This window comes from Argiope bruennichi, chromosome 10 (genome assembly GCF_947563725.1).
Source record: "Argiope bruennichi chromosome 10, qqArgBrue1.1, whole genome shotgun sequence".
In the NCBI taxonomy this organism is placed as follows: Eukaryota; Metazoa; Arthropoda; class Arachnida; order Araneae; family Araneidae; genus Argiope; species Argiope bruennichi.
In genome coordinates, this window is record NC_079160.1 from 11,703,971 (window position 1) to 11,727,115 (window position 23,145).

Sequence of the window (23,145 nt, forward strand, 5' to 3'; positions counted from 1 at the left end):
TATTTATGAATGCTGATTACAGATAAAATTTCTAACATAACAGAACATTGGACTTTAAAATGAATAAATCTAAAACAATATTCGTTAAATGTTTTCCTTCTTCATTTTTCCAATTCTAAAGTTTGTTTAAAAAAATGCTTCAATTTTAAAATAATGGATAAAATGAAAAGTTTTAAGATTATTCTCAAATGAACTTAGTCTAATTTTACATTTTGATTTACTATGTTTGTGCTGTCATCTAGTGTGTTTTTTAGAAAATAAAAACGTATATATGAAAAAGAATACAACATCCATTGTAATAAAAGAACACAACATCCATTGTAGTTCAACTTATATGAAATAAATGCTATTGAGTAAAGGCAATAATCTTTCTACGCAAATTTTTCCATACATTTCTAAAATTTTACCTCAAAAAAGGAACTCTTTATATGGATTCTTGTATAACAAAGTTAGGAACATAATCTAATAAATATTATTTCATTTATAAAAAGGGAATCGGATGTTTTGGTTTCTATAGAAGAGACTATTTAAAATAAAAAGATCAATTTTAGACAAAATTAAAGTGTTTTAATTGCTATACTGTACAATATATTTTTTAATTTTGAACCACTAAACTTATTAATAGTTCTTTTAATTTTTCCTAGATGGCAGCACGAACAATTTTTTTTTTCAAAACCTCTAAATTTTTGTAATAAAACAGAATGCGTATAACAGAATCATTTCTTATATCGATTGCGTTGATAATTTCTTAATTAATTATTCAAAAGTGAAAACTGAAGCAGTAAGATATCGCATTTGTATTGTATTAACGCCGAAATCCTTGATAACATTAAAGCATATCTAAAATAAAAGAAATCGCTCTTTAATAGTTGTGATTGTGTCTCATCAATTAAGTACATTAAGAAGTACAAAGAATTTTTGAATACAAAACTGATCATACTAATTTGTAATAAATCAGTGAAAACTTCTTATGAAACAAGGTTTCAATCGCGGCTTTTTCACATTTGTAATATCAGCATCAATATTTCTTTTAGAGAAGATTTAGAACAATAATCTAAACATTCAATAATTTAATATGTTATTTTTTCTAGAAAGTATCAGTAATTTAATACATTTTTATAAATCATTATCAATAATTTAAAATAACATTTTGTATATATCATTATCAATAAATTAATATGACATTTTTGATATTATGGCTTTTATTTAGCAATTATTTAATATAACTTTCCCCCCTAATGTACTGGATTAGGAAAACAAATTTCTCCCTGTTTTCAATTTTCAGTAAAAGTTTTCAAGATTTATTAGTCATCAAAATAATGCAAATCTGGCTCTTTATCATTTTATCTGAGAAGTGATACTTGTCGTTGCAGTTGTCTTAATTTTTGTTCTACTAAATAATTTGAAGAATATTTCATTTATCTAATTAAAAGTAAAACAGTTCTGGTTTTAATTGAGGTCTCCCTTTAGTAATTTTTTTTCTCAACGGAACAATTGGGTGAAATATAATCTTTTTCCTGTCTGTAAATGAAAACAGAGTAATTCTACAAATCATACCAAATATTAAAAAAAGAAGTGTTGTTTAGCCCCACATTTATATTTCCCTGTTTACCGCTTTATCAATCGTTTACAAAATTTTTAGCTTGTTATTTTAGAATTATTATGCTCATAAAGTATTGAACTCTTGAGCTTTATGCTTACCATCGTCCATATTGCAAGTAAGTATATGCGCATTGATCAAGGAGATCAAATAAAATAGCGTCACAACAACTCAGGAACACTTCAAATAATCATTATGTGCTGGCTATGATACAACCATGCTAAGAAAATAATTTCATTAATATTGTGCGTGTGTGTTCTGCGGTCCACCTGTTTGATCCAGAGATATCAAGTTTACCACGTATATACTTTGGAGAACGCGAATATACACCTAATAACATGTTTTTGAAATTATAATTAGAATTTCAGATAATAAAGCGAGATTTTGGCATTTGTTCATGGTAAATTCCGAAAATATTCTTGCACAAAAATAATGTTTCACCTTTTTAAAGAATTCAAATGTCTTTTGCTTTTCAGTGAGGCTAATTGAGTTGCTGTAAAATTCTTTAATCAAAATTTAATAAACTTTAAAAAAGATATTTTTAAATATATTTCACAGCATTTTCTTTGTGGTGAAGGAAACCCAAATCGTTTTTACTATTCCAATAAGATTTCCTTCCAATTTTTTTTTTAATTGTTGATTCACAAGTTAGGAATATTTGGCTCAATTTTCTATATTGAATATTATGTTTAAAACATGGTTCAGAAGGAAACAATGATGAACTTTCCTAAAAATGCGTTCATTTTGAAACATTTTTATATCAATGCTCTTTTGTCTTGACGTTATCTTTGATTGAATGAATACTGCTTTTATTGAATAATTCTCTAATATATAATCCTTAATATATTCTGTGATACATTAAGGTTTCTGCACTAATATTTTTACGAACGTGCTTTGATTCAGGAAACATGTTACTGGATTGGTTTAAATTTAATCACTTCGCTCTCAAAACCAAATTCTAAGAGAAATGAGAGAATTTCAAATTCTAAGAGAAATGAGTAGAAAATTCGGAAGGCGTAAAATATAAAATAACTTTAGAAAGCTCCTAAAATAATAGGAATCACGTGACTATACAAATTTGAAAATTAAGAATACTTTTCTGGGGAAAATGCTAAGATTTATGTTACCTATAAAAGATTCGATTGAAATTTTACATTACTAATAATTCTTGCTAACCAGCTGGTTGCCAAAGGCGGGTAGAAAGGAATAAAATATGGATAAATTATTTTAGATTAAAAATTGTAAAAAAATATTGCATATATTATAACATTGCGAATATTGTGAATGCAATATTAGATATTAAAATTTAAATATTTCATTTAGAGAAAGAACATTTACTGCATATTGCCGTGCAAATTCCCAAGCGAAAGCATCAAATTAAAAAAAATAAACTACATAATTTTTTAACTAGAAGTCTCTTAGCTGGTGAATAAACAAAAGTGCACTGGCAGAATAGTATCAGTAATTAATTTACATTGCATATCTATTTAAGGTGAGTACCTAGAAATTAGATAGAAATTCTCTGTAATATTAATCATGATTATTTGGCGAATATTTTTGTCAGTTTGTGTTATTTCCCTCAATTTACGCACTCATTATTTTAATTCAATGAATGTGTAAAAGTAGAATAATACTGTATTTTGTATATGAGTTATAAAAAGGAATCTGAAAGAAAAGGTTAACGAATTCGAAAAAAAAAAATAATTTTTTAAAGAATCTTTGATAATTTGCAAATTTTTTATAAGAGAAAATAAATTTTGCACTTTTTTTTAATTGAAAAAAATTGATCCACTTGGTTTTCGGTATTTCTCTCATTGTTTTGTAGAATTTTCCAATGCAAATTCTCAATGTTTTGTATTTCAGTAGATTTTCAATTTTTTTTCTTTGTATTAAAACAATGGATTTTAATTTTACCTACCGATGAAAACAATTTATTTTCTCTTCTAGTAATGCTTTGCAAAACATCGATTTTGAAAATAAAGTAGAAATATTTAAATAAACTTTTTTAAAATTTAAAATAACTGAAGTTAAATTTAAACAACTTGATACATCAAACATGTTTGTCCTTTCTATAGGTTCTTTCCATCGCATATATTGCAGCTATTTAAATTTTTTTTTCTGCATGAAGCGATAAAGTTGATACAGTTTTTCTTTTCTGCAGGACGTACTTCATTGCAGCCTCCCGTAATGTGCGTCCCGGTCAAACATATGCGGTGACCGTGACAGTGTTCCGGAGTGCCCTCCACGTCCGCGCTTCCATCCAGAGGGAAGGGGTGGAGTTAGCCGCCGCCTGGCACGACTGTAAACCAAATGCTCCGGAAACCCTACTTATCAAGGTCAGAACTTTTCAATTCTTTTTTCGACTGTTATTTATTATCATCAATTTGACATATTCAATAATTTTGTGAATCTACTCACTAACAAACAGAACAAATGGATTTTTAAATTACGGACTACTACAATCTGAAAATATAATTTCAAAATGGACATTGTAATAAAACATAATTTAACAAAATTTGCACTAAAAAATAATTAAATGTACATAGCATATGACAAGGGGTGCAGCAATTTTACGATATTAACGATTACGAGTTCTATTTTACAGCATTTGAATAGTATGATGAAATTATCGCTTCAAAAATAGAACAATATATATATATATATATATTGAAAATTCATACTGTAACTCTTTTACGAAAATAATGACATTCCGTTCAAAGACGGAAGTTCTTCATTTTCATTTCCCTCAAAGGAAGTATAGTGTAGCGATATCTTCTCGCTGCTGGCTGTCGCGGAACAGAGACTCGTTCACTCGGCGAGGCATTTTGATTTCTTATCCAAATTTTGGTCGCAATGCAGAATTCGATGAATTTGAGAAAAGAGAGAGGACGACGGTCTTTGGTCTAATGAATGGTGAGTAGAAGAAACGTATTTGTTTAAAAACACTTGGTCGTCGTTCCTGCATGAAAGGAATTGATTTCCTTATTTCGTGTTACTGATTATCACTAGAGAAGGGAAAAAAACCAAAGAGTTTTGAAACAAATTCTTCCCGAGTGAGAATTGGAACACTTCTTCAGTTTGAATTCTCGCCATAGAAGCAAAACTAACCAATGGTCTTTGAAAGTTGTTATTTCTCTCTTCGAGATTGATGAAGATTGCATTTTTTTCCCACCAGAGAGAGAAGAGCAGTGAGTGAGCATTGAACTTTTGGAAATAATCGTTGATGTAGGCATATAAAAGAAATTGTGGCAAAGCTTTGAAAGTCGCCATCTGGTCTTGTGACGGACACATTTTTGAAATCTTCTCATCTGCAATCTTTTTTGAAAACGCCTCTTTAATTATGTATATTGCAAATAAATCAGTAGTCAAGCTTTAGATCATTCTTACAATGTTTTTTAATTAAATAATGATTATCTATAAATAAATATTCGGAAAGACAAAATTTTTTAATAGCTGATTGAAAGCCAATCACGAACTTCGGCCATCGTGATTACAAAAATAATCTAGTTTGTTAAATTAAAAAAAAATAACATAAAAAATAGTTAAAAAATAAATGCATTAATAGCGCAATATAGGGTGAGTAGTTTACGATAATAATAAAGTATTAATTTAGATTTCACATTCATTTTAAGGGCGAATAAAACCTAAATTGACACAAGGTGGGATGAAAAGGCACAGCAAAATTTAAATTTAGGTACTTTCCCATTAGCAGAACTCATAAAAACTCGCCATGTCGTTAAGACTTGTTGATGCGTAGTTTGACGGAACTCTCTAAACTAAAATCGCCAAATTCTAGCAACGATACAGATGAATGGTGATGCTGAAACGGAATAACTTTAACAATTCCGAATAATGGCGCTAGGGGTTGAGTGAGTGAAAGTCAACCAAAATGGGTTTTTTGATTATCTAAAGGCCTAAAATTAAAAATTTCAACAAAAGACTAATGCAGATGATACTCACAGGTACCCCCAACCATCCTGCCGGGGACATACCACTTGCGGGTGGAAGGAGGTGTGCAAGGGGTGCTCGGAGGCACTGCATTCCACAATGAGACGGAGCTGCAGTACTCCCGAAGGTCCCTTACCATCTTCATCGAGACAGATCAGCCTATATATAGGCAGGGACAGACGAGTGAGTAACGTCTTTTCATTCTCTTCATTGTGTCATTCATGTGAAATATCTTTTCGATTTCTGTAAAGATACACGTTGCATTAATAAATACTCATACAGGATGAATCAGGACTCATGGGCAATTCATTATAGAATGTTCAAATACATCGTACGAAATATTTTCGTATCGTAGTACCGTTTTACGTATAGATTTCAACCCCAGGTTGTTGCACTGTTCCTCAATATACATATAAAATAAGACTGTGTGAAAATTTCGTAAATTTAGCTTAAACACATTTTGGGTCTCGCAACAGAACCCGCGGAAAACTATATTTAAAATCGAATTGTTGAAATTCTGAGGTTGCTATCAAAGACTTCAAACTAAAGATTTCAGCTCTGGCTGTCTCAAATGAAGATGACTGCAATTTATAAACGTCATATCAGATGAAAATGTCCCTCCATTTTTAATGAAAAAAGGCTTGATATCTAATTATCGGGTTTGAATGTTGGATGTAAATTCAGTTTTATAAATTTTTACTTCTTTATGTAAGGCATTATTTCTCGCTCACCAATATGCATATTTCATATTACAGAGAATTTTATTTTGTACGTTTAAAATTTGCTTTCCATACATTTTTGTGTTTGTTTGATTGCCTTGCTCTGTATATGCCAAAATAGGTCAAAGTATTAGCTTCTATAGCAGGACTTGGTTTCTTAATAGTTGACAGTGAGAGAGGAATGGTTTCATTGACTTTGTTCCAATAAACGGGTTTAAGTGATCTAATGCGGCACACACACAAGAAATATATCTGAAACGAAAGATAATTATTTTAAATGTGGAATATGACATCAAAACTTTGTTTACAAATGGTGATACATGCGTGACAGGGCAATGGAGTGAAGTGAAAATTTCAAGAATGCTTGTTTTTCTCGCATGGACATCGGGCTCTTTCATTGGTTATTCTGTTTGCATTTACTGCTAGTGAGCACAATTTTGAATAAGGCATTTTAAGTTTAGTTGTGAAGAAATAGTTATCAGTGGTACTACCAGAAAACAATTCTTATTTCTTTTTATGTCTATTTCTTATACTTGAGTCTTCACCTCTTGCATCTATCCTTATATTCCTGCCCAAAAATGGCTTGCTTCAGAACCCTCTTTTTCCATGAGTTCTGGTTCACTCTGTGCTTAATATTATGAACAATCAGCTTTGTATCGCAAATAATTTCAAAATTAAATGGAAATATTTTAATTCCTTTCATGTCAAATTTCGAATTAGGAAGCATATTTACTATATAAGTTTACTACGTATATTTTTTGTGTTTTTATTATAAAGAAAGTCAAGAAAGAAACAGAAAGGTTATAGAAAAATTTGTTCTGCCTGCTTTATGATAAGAAACTAATTTTCGTTTTCAGTTCGCTTCCGTGCCATCCCAGTGACCACTGACCTGCGAGCCTTCCCCGAGGCTGTGGATGTATTTATTTTGGATCCGATGGGTATCGTTGTGCAAAAGTGGTTATCCAGACAGACAAATCTAGGTGAATATCCAACTTTTTCTTTCTTTTTGTCTGTGAGAACTACACCTTGATAGTGCATTTTTCTATTATTTTCTTCAAAGGTATTTCGAGATTATTCAGATTTTATTTTGTTGCAAGGTACTTAAATTTATTTCTTGGTTTTTAAATTCACTCTAACGTGCAATTCCGATCATTTTTTCAATGACAAAAAAATTTGCATTTTCCTTGATTTATTTATTATATAAAAGCACATAAATATCCTTATTTATACTAGATAAATCTGTGAAAGATTATTTTTAAAAGGATTATAAATGTTATACTATGTTATGAGTGCGAAATGTTTCTTTGTATTTTTGCAATAGACGGATATACGATGGAACAACTTTTCATACCTAAGCCACCGTTTCACATAGCCGCTGCCAAAGTATGCACCCTGGGGAACTACAGATTCCTAAGCAGGGCGCCGAAAGTTATTATGTAATCTTCATAAGTATAAAAACTCAAAGAAAATGTTGATTTCATTTGCTGCTTCTTATTTGTACGAAGTTGCTGTTAGAAAAATCACGATATCGCTCGAAAATCAATCTGAGGAATGAAATGAAGGTAATAATGTCCATTTCTACAGCACAATTTGAAAAAACGTGATCGACGAATTCATCTCTCTCATTTATTATTATATTTATTAAAGGAACGTAGGTATTTGTCCCTAAAATATTAAGAAATATTGACTATTTCGCAAAAAAAAGTATTCATTGAGGACTTGCATAAGATATCTTGAAAGAAAAATATTTTGTTTAATCAAAGGTACCGAGAGTCGATAAAGTTTAGCAACGAATCAAATTGGTTTAAGGAATCTTACTATAATACCAAGTATTAACGTATGAAGTAGCTTTATGGTCGGATCGTGTGGTATACTTGCCACATCAGGCGCAATTGCATGAAGTTCGAAGGTTCACAAAATAATTCTTTGGGAAAAGTATCGAAATTTGTCTATTCAGTAGAAAAGTTTGTGAAAACAATGAAATCTTTTATTAGAAAAATCAAATTTTTTCGGGGGAAAAATTGATCTAATGTTTAACGACAATTAATTTTTAATTTTTAATTCTGAACATTAATGCAGTATGAATCATTTTCTCAAAGAAGGAATAACGACTTAATATTGCATTTATATTTCATTATAGCTTTCCAGCATATCCTTACATCAAAATCAGATCACTTTTCTTTGTTTTTCTCCGAGAAAATTTATTTATTTATGATATAAAAAATCAAAATCTTTACCGAAGTGATACTCGACATTCGTATTTATAAATGTGCATATTTTAAACTTAAAAAGTTCGATAAAACGCGGCTAACGATTTGTGTTTTTTAGGGGCAGTGAGTCTTGAATATCACCTCTCGCAGCAGCCTAGGTACGGAAATTGGACAATACGCGTTGTGGCGCAGGTGAGACACATTTGTTAATTTTTTTCATTTTTTTCATTTTTGGATTTTTAATCTGTGTTAATTAATCTTTTTTTATCCCCCACCCCTACAGGGACAAGTTGAAGAAAAGATGATATATATCGAAGAGTACTGTAAGTTTAATAATCTGATTTTGAATTAATTGTTAATATATTTTATTTATTCCCATTTTTTGATATATTACATTTAATTGAAAATTAATCTTTAGATTTATTTGATATATATATGTTACTAGCAATGTATGAAATGCTGGTATTCTTAAAAATATTTAAACATTTTATAGAATTTAAAATATTTAGACATTTTATAGAATGTGTTTTTAGGCAAAATATGAAATGTGAGAATTATATACCTTCTGTAGGCATTCTAATGAATGACAAATGTTTTGAATAAGTTCTGATATGAGGAATTTCATGTTATATGTTCTGAAGCACATTTACGAATAATAAAAAATATCTTGATGAATATTATTTTTAAAAAAAGACATATAAAAGCAAAAGCATTAGCAAGTTTGAAAAAAATCTTTTCCGAAAAAGAAGATTTCCATTATTTATTGAATTTTAAGTAATCAGATGATTGATATGACGATGATAATGAATATTTAATTACAATAACTCTATTACATCAAGTGATGAAAAAAAAAGAATTCTTGTGAATTTAATTTTTTTAACATTATAATAAAATGTTTTTTTTTTTCCTAACTACTCTGGAAAATGTTGAAATTTTCATGCAAAGATTATGCGTATTTATGTTTTTAAATCGTTGGTTCAACGATTTTCAATTTTAAAACTAAAATAAGATAGCCTTTGATTAATTCTTTTTTACATTCGGTCAATTTAAAAGCATGGTTTCATAAATTATTCTCAAAGAACCTGGAATATACAATAAATGATTAATACAACCTAAAAGGAATACTTAATTAAAACGAAAACTATATTTTATAGATACTCTGTGTTGTTCCTCAGTTTTTGTAAAAAAATAACTAGGAAGTAAAATATGTTCGAAATATTTTTCCGCTAATGGATTTGGCTGTTTGAAGCAAAACTTAATTTCAAAAAGATATTTTAAAAATTAAACTTTGATTGCTTTATGGGAATGCAAAATAATTCTCTACTTTCTAACTTTTCTAGCAATGTAAAATTTCATTTTCTCCCTTCTAATTTCCATATACAGAAAAATAAATAAACATTTTATTATCTGTTGAAATGTATTATTTCTAGACCAGACTGCATTTGAAGTGAATGTAACTCTCCCCGCCTTCATTTTGGAAAGCGAACGTCATATTCAGTGTTCAGTTACTGCCAAGTAAGTATTTTTGTATTTATGTAATAATATCATGCCTTTGTTTTATTTGTTAAGAGTAACATTCAATAAGAGAAATTAGATTAAATAAAATTTCCCTTTTCTAATCATGGCTGTCTAAACTGTCTTTATGATAAATTTTGGCTAATGCGAATTTTTTTTTAATTGAAATTTTTTCTTGTTCTTTGAAGTTTCGGTTTTGCTTTATGTTAATGGTTAACTTTTTTTAATCAAATTTTTGGATAATTTTGAATTTTTATTTTTTGTCCCATCAACTTTTAATTATCGTTTCTTTTTTATTTGTTTTCTTATTATTTTATATAGAGAAATATGTGAACTCAAGCTACAGAAAAAATTATGTCTGTTATTTTAAAAGAATATTCAAGAATCGCTTTGCCTTGTTTCATTCATTAATAATGAACTGATATCCAACATTTAAGACATATCCAACATTTTAAGAACTGTAATTATGCACTTCACAGCTACAGCAGTGGGGCACCTGTTCCAGGGAACCTGCTGTTACGCGCGCGGCTGGAGCCCCTGCATTCTCACTATAAGCCGTACGGACAAATCCCAGAAACCAAGCTGTATTTCAACAAAGTAAGTTATCAAAAGAATCCTTTTTCTGTAATTAAGTTCGAATCTTAAACCCATCATCCAAATTTTCCTTATTTTAAATTTACGAATTTTTTTTATCTTATTTTATATACAATTCCCATAAATTCAGTATTTTTTTTCACTTCAAATAACCAAAAAGATATGCATGCCTATACAAAATTTCTAATTTTTAGAAGTCAGGATATTGGACAGGTGCAAAACTTGCTTTTTTCCGGTACATCGTCATTAAGAATAGATATATCTCCAAATATTAAACGAAACCCTAATCTCAAGCATATCTTCATAGATGCCTGTCAAATATGTGATTTGGTTGTAAAATATCATTGTGTTTCTGTTTTTTCTGCAGGCCTTGAGTTCGAATCTACACCCCAACATACAAATATATCTTCTTTTATTTAAAAAATGTCTTTACTGTATACTAAATGAAATTCCTGAATTCAGTAAACAATTTCATTATTTTCACTTCAAATAACTGAAATAAACAACAAAATACCCATAGAGAATTTTTTAATTTTTAGATATCTGGGTCTCGCACATGCAAAAAACTTGTTTCTATACATTGTGATTTTTAGAATACATATGCCATCAAATATTAAACAAAATTCTGTTCTCAGATTAGAAGTTATATCTGAACCGCTGGTGGGAGAGACTCTAGCATGATGTTTTGATAGCACGGTGTTTTCGCTCATTTTCAAACCCTTCAGTTCTTATCTAAGAACTGTCATCCATTTTTTTACTTTATTTACAAAATTCTTTATTTGACTGCACATACAAATCCCATAAATTCAATAAAACATTCTATTATTTTCAATTCAAATAGCTGAAATAAACGACAAAATATCCAATCAATCAATGTCACGATCTCGCACATGCTCCTATCCAATGCATAGTGCTTTTAGAATAGATATACCATCAAATAATTTTCTCAGATTAGAAGTTATATCTGCTCTCTTATTCGGAAGAGTGTGTATCCTGGTGGTATGACAGCCGGTGGTTTTCGCCTTTTTTTTGGTGACCTTAAACTATAGTTTTCTAATAAGTTAAATTTGCACTTTGTAAAAAGTTTAATTTTTTTATTTTCTAACAAGTTTATATTTTATTTTACTTTCTCGTAGGTGAAGTATAGAAGTATCGTAATCGTCAGAAAATTCAAACTCCATTTTTTGACGAATCTCCATTTCAGACTTCCTGACTTCGAAAAACACACTTTTGGAAAATGTCCTTCTATCTGTGGCAAAGATAACTCAAATCGCTTTGAACTAAACGGAATAAAAATTTGCCATATTCTTTTTACACCAATTTTTTTTCCTGTACAAAATTTTTAGCAAAATCCATTTAGAGGAAGTCTGTCCGGCTGTTCGAATATAAATTAATACGAAGAGAGCTATATGGATAAAATTTGGTACACAGCTTTTACATCTATAGTGTAGACACCTATTAAAATTTGAGCGCAATCCAACAAAGGAGTGACCATTTTTTGGTCTGTAGTTTCACAATCATGCAAACGGGATAACTGAAAAACGTATTGACTTAAATACATCAAATTTAGATTGTGATTTTGTGATTGTCATTGTAATTCTGTGACAAATTTAGTTTCAACTAGTTGGGAAAAAAACTCGTCTAAAACGCAAATTCGATTTCCAGATAATGATAACCGCATGCCAAGGATTCATCGCCAAAGATAACTCGATATATCTAGTAAAAATACTAAATTCACGCCAAAGTTTAATATTTGGTAACTATTGTACGCCAATTCCATAGACGCCTTTTTCTAATACCTTTATCAGAGTATATACGCGAAAATATTGTTAAGACCATTTTTGCTAGTTATAAATGTTATTATCCAATTATTAATTTGAATTTAATTTGTTGCAGTTTTCACAATTATTAAACTCACTCAAATCAGAGTGGAACTGTAGCCCTAAGGGGTATTATTCCATATTGTAAAACGGTGAAGATTTTCTGGCAGGGTATGCCAGAAGAAATCTTGTATCGAACCCTGAGTAGCAGTTTGTCATTGAGTGAAAAAACGATATCATTTCACAGTTTTACTTGTTTTGAATTCATTTTCACCGACCGTCACGAAGCGCTTTATACCTATACTTGTCTCCTCTGAAGTACTTCCATTTACCAGAAGAATTAAAAAGTACTGCTGGCTGCTTGGAATAATGCTGCTGGATCCAAAGTCCTCTTTTCGTTTAAGATGATCTTATGCTTACATAATGTATCATTTTTTTATTTGATGAATTGTTTGTTTGCTGTCACCAGTTGAAATTCAAAAATATGATGTAGGATTTGCCAATTTGTTATAGCAGTTGTTTTAAATCCCCAATATTCTAGTTGATCTATATTATCACCTTAAGTCCCCGTAACCTTCCAAAAATTATTTTTTAAAAAATTCCAAATTATTCCCTGTTTACTTTTTTAGAATATATGTGGACGAACTGTTAAAATCCTAATCCAAATTCAAATCAAGTTCATGTTCAGCTAGAAAAGACTGTCTGAAGAGAAAGAGAAGAGAGATCAAGTTCAAAATAAGATTTTAAATATCATTAGCTTATCTTTTTATATATTTACAATTTAATGAAATGATCTAAGAGTTTGGAAAAGAAATCCCTTTTGAGGTGTTAATTTGGTTTAATTATATTTATCTCCCTTTTTAAATAAACTGAAAATTCTTTTTTGTATTTACGCAAACTTTTGCCATAATTACCTCATTCATTTTGAACCATGATCAGAAATAGACTACAGCAAATGAGCCGGCAGTTTCCTCTCTAAACTTCCACATCATTTATCGGCGGCTGAACAACTGTCCTGGTTCATTTGACTTGTGCCAGATCTTTTGAGGAATCGGTTTCCGAAATTTGATTCCTCCAATCAGGAAATCCAGATTTATTACCTAGATTACTACAGTTTGCCTGCTCAGTTAATGTTTTCATCATCTGATCGCCGTTTAAATAGACAGGATCCATCAGCTTTCCTATCATTGCTGGTCTATTTATTAATATTTACCTTTATACCGTATTGATTCATCTGATTAAAATTTCCTTTTTTTTCTTTTGTAGTTCGATGGCTACTTAAATATTCAGCTTCCCATGACGGAGCTGCGGCGCATGCGCTCTGCCTCGGACTCACCATCCAGGTTGAGTGTGTGGGCGGAGGTGGGAGAAAGATTCCTGGACCAAGTCGAGATTGGGTTCGCCCAAGCCCTTCTCTACAAGGCCGATCTGAAACTAGCTTTCCTCGGTGCCAATCCACAGGTGTTCAAGCCCTCCATGCCGTTCAAGTGTTACGTGAGTCTTCCTCTCTTACATTTTTTATGTTGCTTTTTGAAAATATGAAGCAGGTAAAGTAGAATACCACTCAATGAAATGAATCCAATTACGAAAGTGAAATATTAATTGATATACATTGGTAAAGCTCTTAGAAACTATTATAATTATTCAATATCGCCTATTATGTTGGGCTAAGTTAAAGATATTCCCACCCTTTTGGTCTACGAATTGAATGCGAAAATGTAACCTGTGTTTTTGGTGTCTCGTAACTGGGAGTACGTGTGCGCGCGCGTGTGTGTGTTTTGTTTAAAGTGGTTGATTTATCAATGTATAAATAAAGCTGAATACTAATAAAAAATAGTTATGTGATTGTAAAGTACATATTTTATTTACATGCTTTTATGCTGGATTGTAACATAGGTTAGTGAGCTGTAGTCTGCTGATGTATAATATTCTCATTTCATTTGGAGGTTATTCCTAATATTTTTTTCAGCATTATTTTTATTTAGCAGTTCATATTGCATTTTTTTTCTGTTAGTGGATCACTATGTGTTCAATCCGATTTTAATGATTAGTTTTGATTTGAGCGTCCATGAACATTATGGATACAGCAAATCCCGCTGTTCAGGAACAACATTTATGATGTTGTTATATGTTAAATCTAAAATAATAACTTCTTTTTTTTATTTCCTAAGCGCTTTATCATTGGGCATGAGATTTTCTACTGTATATTCGTTAGTTAATTTGTGATATTACAATCATATTTATAATCATATCCACAATATAGTTAACCGGATAACATCTTCTCAAGATGGGCATGTTTTCTAGCATATAAATAAAATAATGCGTACAAAAACCAATGCATTTACTTATAAATTGATAGATTAAGATATCATAATGAAAAAAAGTGCATATGATTTTAACTGCGCTTATTGGAAAGAGCGTTTTTAAACGAGTATTGCCTAGATTCATTAAAAGATTCATTGTTTAAATGTGAACAAATGATTTAGCTTTAATTAAAAAAAACTTATGTGTGGCCTCTTAGCATATTCATAAAATGTTTTTAACTTCGTCAAAACAGAATAAAATTCAAATGGAAGATAAAATATAATACTTATGAAAGTTCCAATGAAAACATTTCTAACGTGTCTAGAACAACATCAAGCTTACAGAGATAGTTATTAATATATGTATGAGATGAATGTGTTGTTTGAGTTAGTTCCACGTTCGTGAAAATTGTTAAATATTTTATTGCTGTAATGACTAGATTTTTATATTCTTTTTTCACAGTTTCAAAGTTATATAATTTTCATCTTCCATTTTATTCTCTTAAGTTCCGTCTGCCGTTATCAACGTTATTTTTGCGAGTCGTCTGGAGTACACGCGCAACAAGGTTGGAACTCCTATAGTATATTCAAAAACTATAAAATGGCAAATGTTTTATCCATTTCCAAAATTAAAAAATTGATAAAAGAATTCAGTTATATCTTTAGATTTGAGGCTTCTATATATGTAAATATTTTTTTTTCTTTAGTTACTCAAGATATTTTCAAGCTTATATAAATCATTCTTTGAAGCCTGAGGAAGTTTGCTTAAAATTATTTTATACTAACTTCAGTCGTTTTTACTACTGAGATAAAGGTTCTTTGTTGATAGAGGGAATGAATGTCCAACCAAGAATTATGCAGACATTTTTTTTCCGCAACAGGTGTCCGTCTCCTTCCCTGATGGCTCTCCTCTCCCCAGTTGGCGCTTGAATGACCAGAAACTGGAGCTGCGCACAAAAGTGAGGCTGTCTGGCGGCAGAGAACAGGAACTGGAGACGCGCTTCGAGCAGATGTCGCCCGTGCAGTTCGGAATCTGGGAGATTTCTGTCGATCTGCTCTCCGAATTCGGGACGCTCTCTGCTCTCAATGACGTCCAATCCCTGCTTCTGGAGGTAAGTTTGCTTGCACACGTATTTCTATACTGAATATCGATTGATCAGTTCGTCCTCTTCACTAAACTATAAATTCTGATCATATTTATAATATTTTCTCACAATAATAATATATCAAACCCTTTTTAAGAATAATTGAGCATTGAGTGCATTATTTTTGTTCATTTCTAGGCCAGATACGCTGATGAAAGCGGTGAACGAGCACGTACAAGTCTTCTAGTGTATGCTTCCTACACTCCCACTCATCGCCATCTCCAGGTCACCACCAGTACGCGAGATGCCAAGGTCAGTCTCTGTTTTGCCATTCACTCTAGTCCCGTGACTTTTTGTTTCTGACATATCTTCTTTGTTTTTATTGTAGGTGGGGGAATACATCATTTTCCATGTACGGGCAGACTACTACGTCCAACAGTTTTACTACATGGTAAGCGAAAGTACTGATTTGTCAATAACTTGCATAATATCATTCTGTGGAAATATTCATTATTTCTACAATGGCTCCTTTTTAAAGTTTCTTTTTTGTACAAAACGTAAATCTAAAAATTCGAAATTAAAAAAAAAAGATTCAGATCTCTAGTTCGAAATTATTTAGTAGGATAATATTTTAGATTTGATGCGTCTGTCTTGTCTTTGTCTAATTTGATTCCATCGGCTGTTACATTTTGTGCGAGATGTATCATTTTAAAGAAAGAATCCAACCTAAAAAACATTTTAATGTTGAAACATAGTCAATACTTTGAAATATACTAATGCATCAATTAATAATAAGGTGGGAAAATTGTCATACGCTTTTGCTTAGCCCCACCAAAACTATTAAAATATTTGCAATGGTTATTCACAATATTGCTATTTTATTAAAATAGATTATATAAAAGAAAAGCCTTAATTTGAAAAAATAAACCGGGGGGGAAAATATTCTTTCCCTTATGAAGCGGTGTGGAAATGAGAAGGGGCTTCGATGATATTCTCCAAATTGTTTGAGATAAACATACAACTTTTTTTTTCTTAATAAGAACCTACATCTCAAAAAGTAAAAGTTTGTCAAATTTGCTCTGCGTCTTTATGATCTGCCCACTAGAGCATTTGGATGATTTTTGCAATAGGTATGGCGCATCACGCTATTTACTGACAGTCTATAAACATTGTCATATTAAAAAATATGATATGAAGAATTAATCACTCGTGTCTCATAAATCAAATCGCATCGCAATTTCGCTTATGATCCGAGCAAAAGTAACAGGAGTATTCTGTATTATTTGTAGAAACTTCTCGGTGGAGTAGGTTACTCAAAAATGAGTCGGGATCAGGCAGAAATGAAGGATCCGAAATTCAGTTGAAATGAATTAGAAGATATTATTAGGAAACATTGGTGCATGAAAGCCACCATTCAGTCACCACCTGCCGAAACTTTTGACCGTAAGATTTCAAAATACGGATTTATAAATATATATGAAGCATATGGAGAACTATCTGACTTCTGCATGCAAACATTATGTGAAAAAGTTGCTTTGAAAAAATGCAATGAATTGGAAACGAACGTCACTGATCTGACTGAAGACAGTGTTTCGTCCCTCGAAAATGGTCCACTTATAATTTAATACACGAAGCAATTGCTACTTGCTGCACAGTTCCGAGAACATCGTCTGTCCTGTCCTGAATTCGAACGTATTGAATTTTGACTAGTAACAACATGTGCAGCTACAACAGTCCTATCCCTCTCGGGAGAACTTCAGACATGGGAAGGAATATCTTCCAGAATGGTGGTTGGTTCTCTTTGACTTGGTATGCATAGAAATGGTGTAGGGCGCCATCCCCAAGCGATGACGTGACGTGCCTCCTAAGGGTGGTGGTGGTGGTTGGTTGGTTTTTATGGCGCAAGAGCCATTCTTGGTCATGCTGCCCCAAGCATATGGTTATGCCTCCTAAGGGAGGGATTGTACTGAGTAAGAGAGAAATTGTAATAGCCATTAGGACTGAACCGTGGTTCCCACCAATGGTCGCAGCGTCTGATCATTCAGTTTTCCGTGCACCTCAAGGTGGGTCAAAGTAGTCAGCTATGATTGCTGCAGTCATATGGTTATTTAGAGAGAAGTAATTTTGTTCAATTGTATCTTCTGAAGAATAAGCTGGAAGCCTATTCTCCAACTTTTGGCTTCACTGGAGGGTATCTTAAGTTTATCAATGGAGGATATGTCAAGAAGTGGGCAGCCTGTTTGTATTTGTGAAACATTCAATCTTACTAGTTGTAGGTTTCTGTTGAGTGATGGTATTCTCGGATGGCGGATGCTTCTTCACAATATTCTCGATATTGTTATGATTGAATTTTCTATCCTGCATCCCTATTTAATCCGATTTCTTCTGTGACCTATTAGAAGTTTTTATATGCAGTAGCAAATGAGACGTTATGCAATACTGGAACATATAACATGCAGCTGTAATCATCTTGGTCATTGTAGTCATTTCTGATAACGCATAGCTGTGGCGAAGTTTCCATATCCGATATTATTCTAGGATTTTTAAACCCATATTACTGACCAGGTAATCTGCGAATAAAAATGTTTTTTTACTCGTTAGTCTTAGGAGTTGTTCTATCTATATTTAAACAGTTATGAACATGATTCGACTCCAAAGAAGAAATAATTACTTCGAATCACTTGGATTCACTTGCGCCCAACTGTTTCAGAGATTCAGAAACATCAACAAAGTCGGTTTAAAAGTGTTTCAAGATTCTATGACCTTCATGTTGTTGGAAGCATGTTCCAAATAATGATGGTGATTGCATAGAAGCCCATTAACATTTCAAGCAGGTAATAAAGGGGATTATCTAAATGATGGAAACGCCACAAATGAATCTTTATAAATAAGCCATACTTCCACATTTGGCATGTAATATTGCTAGGATACACTTGGAATCAAATCATATAAGTGCTGAATAGTGTTTAGAAGAATATTATACCATTCTTCATAGAGATATTGTGAAAGCTCCATGGGACAGATGTCGATGGAGGATATAGATTACGCATCGAACGCTCTAACATAGACTATAACAGTTCCTCTATATCGAAGTGGGGGGGGGGGAGGCTGTGATGGGTAAGGTGATGTTTTTCTTCATTCTCGTGTTCATCAAACTACGATTAGATTTCTAATGTTACTTTTATTCATAAATTTTCCCCATAATGTTGATAAACCATCTCCATGTTATGTTGGCTGTAATTACATGTTTGCTTATGATAAATTTGAAATATTTGTGCATTTTTTTTTCATCTATTCAAACTGCAATACTGAATGTAGTGCTGAACTGCTGAATGCCTGGACTGATGTGTTTTCTAACATTTTCTTATTATCAGGTGGTATCGAAAAGCAGCATTCTACTGAGTGGTGCGGAAGAGATGCCTTCGAGCCTGAAGACGTTCGCGGTGCCTTGTTCTTCGGAGATGGCCCCAACGGCTTCACTTGTCGTCTGGGACATGGCCAGGGAAGGCGAAGTGGTGGCAGATGCCCTCACTTTTCCAGTCGATGGGCTATCCCGGAACAATGTATGTATTATTGCAATAAATCCCTTTCTCAAGCCTTGTTAAATACGCGTCCCATCAGATAAATGCCGAATTGAGAAAGGTGATTTTTATCGTTGCTTTGCAATGCAGCTTGTTTATGTTTCAAATAATAAAACAAATAATAGAAAAAGATCATTTGATACTATACTGCGACTTTAGCTTTGTTTTCATTTGTGATTCATTGCCGCAAGAGTCATATTTGTCTATACTTCTCCAAGATCCAAGAAAACGGGAAAGATATGATGATATTAATAGAAAGGAATATCATCATATAGACTATCATGTATTCCTATACAGGACTATCATCCTGTATAGGAATAACAGGCCACAAATATTGCCCGATTTTACTGAATATAATGTGTTCTGTATCTGCAATCCGCTGACTTTTAGCAAGTAGATGAGATATGATAGCCGGAAGACCTCTTAACAATGCAAAAAAGAAATCCTTTGGACAAAAAAGCCGAAGCAAATTTTGGAGACCTTATCTTTAAAGTTAAACTTGAAGGAAGGGAGGAAATATATTTCACTTGAGCTTATCTGAAGGATAAATGAAACAGATTTCACTAAACAGTCACATCTCTTAGAAAGTCTATTGTATTTAAGTATCCGAGAAGCATGATTATAAGCACGCATCATGGAGATAGAAGTAAAGAAAAGGTTAATGAATGCACATCGCATTAAAAAAAATTAACTAAAATCTGTAAAATTTATTGTGACCGATTTTTTTTACTAGTTTATCCTCATCGCGAAACTGGACGGGAAGATCGATTTGAACGTAAAGGAAGTCAAAGAAACCGGCTTTTATATATAGATTTTATCACAATTATTTATCCTTTTTTTAGTATAACAAAATTCTTGACAATTGTTATAATATTAACTACTCAAATAGTTTGTACTCAAAATATATTTTTGGTTAATTCATAAAAAAACAAAAAAAACGAATTGTTTACATTTGTCATTTCCAATCTTCAGCTAATTAATATTTGTTAAGTAATATGGTAAAATGGTCATTTATATCAGATGTGTCATTCTTTCTTCTTTTGCATTATTCGTTCTCCAACTTTTTGAAATTTATAGTGCGGAGGATTATTGTTTCTAAAGTCAACTGAGTTTTTCTTTACACCAGAAAAATACCTAAAATACGATAATTTTTCAAGTTTCAATTGTTTCTAAAAAATTTTATTATTGAACTGCATAATCCAACTACTTTAATTCTTTTTCTCAGTTTTCTGTGATTTTGGATGAGAAAAAGGACAAGACTGGACAGACGATCGAAGTGGTCGTAGAAGGTCACCCCGGCACTTACATTGGATTGTCAGCTGTGGAACACTTGCTGCATAAAATGGACAGCGGAGCTGATCTCAGTCCTACTGAGGTGAGTATCGGCAGCAAAAATTTGAGATAATTATTAAAAACTGTTAGAAGTAAAACCCTGCACAAACTGTGACGTATATAAAAAAAAACAAATTTCAAATGCATATATATGAGGTGTGATGAAAAGGAATCCTAGCTATAGGCCCTAATTTCAAACTTGAAACATGTCTAATGAAAAAGCCTTGGTAATTATTGACATTGATGTCTCGCATATAGGTTTCGAATGTTAATTTTACATCGTAGAACTTTGTCCGAATGTAATTTTTGCGTTGTTTATTCAATGGCAAAAAGATTTACCAAGGAACCTTCAGAAAATCTTGTCAAAGTTTTGGCAATACCTGAGCAGTGAGATAAATGCAAATCTGATTTTAGTTTAGTTAGATTAAAGCAACAGTAAGGTTATTTTTGGGCAGACCTCGTAACTTTGAACCGTGGTTAGATGACTAGGACGACACCTGAGCTGGCGCCCCCTCTCCAAACTTCCACACCACACCAACTGGAGGATATTTGGCCCCGATGGATTTCACGTGCTCCTATAAAGTATGATGATCTAGAAAATAGAATACATTTATTTGCTCATGGTTGTATCTTTTTTTATTGCAGGTGTTGGAAAAGATGAACTCGTTCGACGAGCAAGGCAATGGTACACTGTCTTTTTCCTGGAAGTCACGTGACGGTCTTCCTAATCCATTTGTCCACTACCCTTCACCCTCGTACGGCATGGACGCACGACAGATCTTCCAGGTACAGAGCTTCAATTCTTGGCTTTTCTCCCCCTTTTCAAAATCTCTTTTAGGGAGTGAAATATTTCGACACACTTTTTTTTTTTTCTTTAAGAGAGAGTTATAAAAGTGTAGAAAAATTAATATATTGTAATCGTCAAAAAATGTGATCTGTAGATTTTGATGCATCTCAACGTTTTAGATTTCCTTGAGTTTAAAAAATACATTTTTAACATTATGTCGCTGTATGTGATAAAGATAGCTAATGCTTTGAATTAGAAAATTGGTATACGGTCTTTACGTCAAATTTGTAAATGACTGCCAGATTTTGAGCAAAATGCGTGCTGATAAAATCTGTCTGTCCGGATGCTTGAATATAAGTTAACACGATATCTACAAAAAGAAGAGAGCTAGATGGATGCAATTGTGAAAGACAGATTTAACATTTATAGTGTAGCCACCAATCGAAGTTTGGGCTATATCCAACAAGAGTTGACCGTCAGTCGATCTGTATTTTCAGAAACATGTAAACGGGATAATTCAAAAATGCAATGACTTAAATATATTAACTATGTTTTTATCGCAGGAAAGACACATTTAAAACACAAATATTCGGATACTATTAACTGTATACCTGGGATTAATTGCCAAAAAAGTCGCCGAGGTTCACGCGATAGGTTCAATAAAAATGGTAAATTAATATCTAATTTTAATATTTCGTAACTAAGGGGTCTCTGGGATAGCTTTATTAGAGAATATGCGAGAAAATTTCGGAGAGACCACTCCCTCTGGTTCTTCCAGAATATTTCATATGACTTTAGAATCAGAACTCATAAGTAAGATAATTAAGCGTAAATTAATCATAAATAAAAATGATGCACTTTTAATTCTTTTCATGGTCTTATATTTTGATCATACAGTTCATACAGTTTTATCATACCTGAGCAACGACTTTAAGGGAATAAATGTTATTTTTTACTTTCCTGCATACAAAATCTAGAAAGAGAAATTATTGTAATTTGCTAAAATGTTTTTGAGATATTGATAAATTTTCATGCTTCAGATTTCCCTGTGGAGAAATAAGGCATTTTTTGTAATTTTTTGCATTCTAGAATGCTATAAATTAGAATCGAATCAAATAAATCGAATAAAATTTCTTAAAGAGCTTCATTCTAAAACTTTAGATATTATGAAATTTTGGGCAAAAAAAGTTAGTAATCACCTGTGGCATTCTATATTAGGAATTTCATATCAAATATTGTTGTTTTCAAACGGTTCTTTATCCCAAAACTGAAGCAATAAAAAAGTAATGATAAAAATGTTTAAAAAATTATGATGATAAAAATGATTATTTTTAGATTATGACTGGATGATGATAAAAATGAAGCAATAAAAAAGTGCACGCAAGCCAACTAAATTCGAATAGCATTTTAGAATGCTTTTTTCTCCCATCTCCTTTCAAATAGGATTAAAGATTTTAACAAAAATATGGGCATCAGATTGTTAATTAATTAAAGATTCATGCCGAAAAAAGAGAAAGTATAAAAACGAACAATCTACAAAATTTATTGATTATTTTTTCTTAATATACATTTTTGCAAAAATGATATTTCTAAATGAATAAAACTTTCACAGAATGCTTTTTATTTATTTACTTATTTTTGTGAAGAAAGT

At 31.7% G+C, this 23,145-nt stretch overlaps 1 protein-coding gene across 1 annotated transcript in view; it reads left to right on the plus strand.

Annotated features, from left to right (window-relative positions):
• The window catches only part of LOC129988194 (CD109 antigen-like), a 164,509-nt gene that overhangs the window by 101,133 nt on the left and 40,231 nt on the right, over nucleotides 1–23,145 (plus strand). Inside the window, exons 4-17 of the mRNA XM_056096351.1 lie at nucleotides 3,762–3,936; nucleotides 5,563–5,731; nucleotides 7,125–7,247; nucleotides 8,596–8,669; nucleotides 8,761–8,800; nucleotides 9,908–9,992; nucleotides 10,472–10,589; nucleotides 13,673–13,900; nucleotides 15,591–15,821; nucleotides 15,993–16,106; nucleotides 16,183–16,245; nucleotides 19,169–19,357; nucleotides 20,601–20,750; nucleotides 21,353–21,493. Coding sequence (XP_055952326.1) covers nucleotides 3,762–3,936; nucleotides 5,563–5,731; nucleotides 7,125–7,247; nucleotides 8,596–8,669; nucleotides 8,761–8,800; nucleotides 9,908–9,992; nucleotides 10,472–10,589; nucleotides 13,673–13,900; nucleotides 15,591–15,821; nucleotides 15,993–16,106; nucleotides 16,183–16,245; nucleotides 19,169–19,357; nucleotides 20,601–20,750; nucleotides 21,353–21,493 — 1,900 coding nt within the window. The remainder of the gene's footprint in view (nucleotides 1–3,761; nucleotides 3,937–5,562; nucleotides 5,732–7,124; nucleotides 7,248–8,595; nucleotides 8,670–8,760; nucleotides 8,801–9,907; nucleotides 9,993–10,471; nucleotides 10,590–13,672; nucleotides 13,901–15,590; nucleotides 15,822–15,992; nucleotides 16,107–16,182; nucleotides 16,246–19,168; nucleotides 19,358–20,600; nucleotides 20,751–21,352; nucleotides 21,494–23,145) is intronic.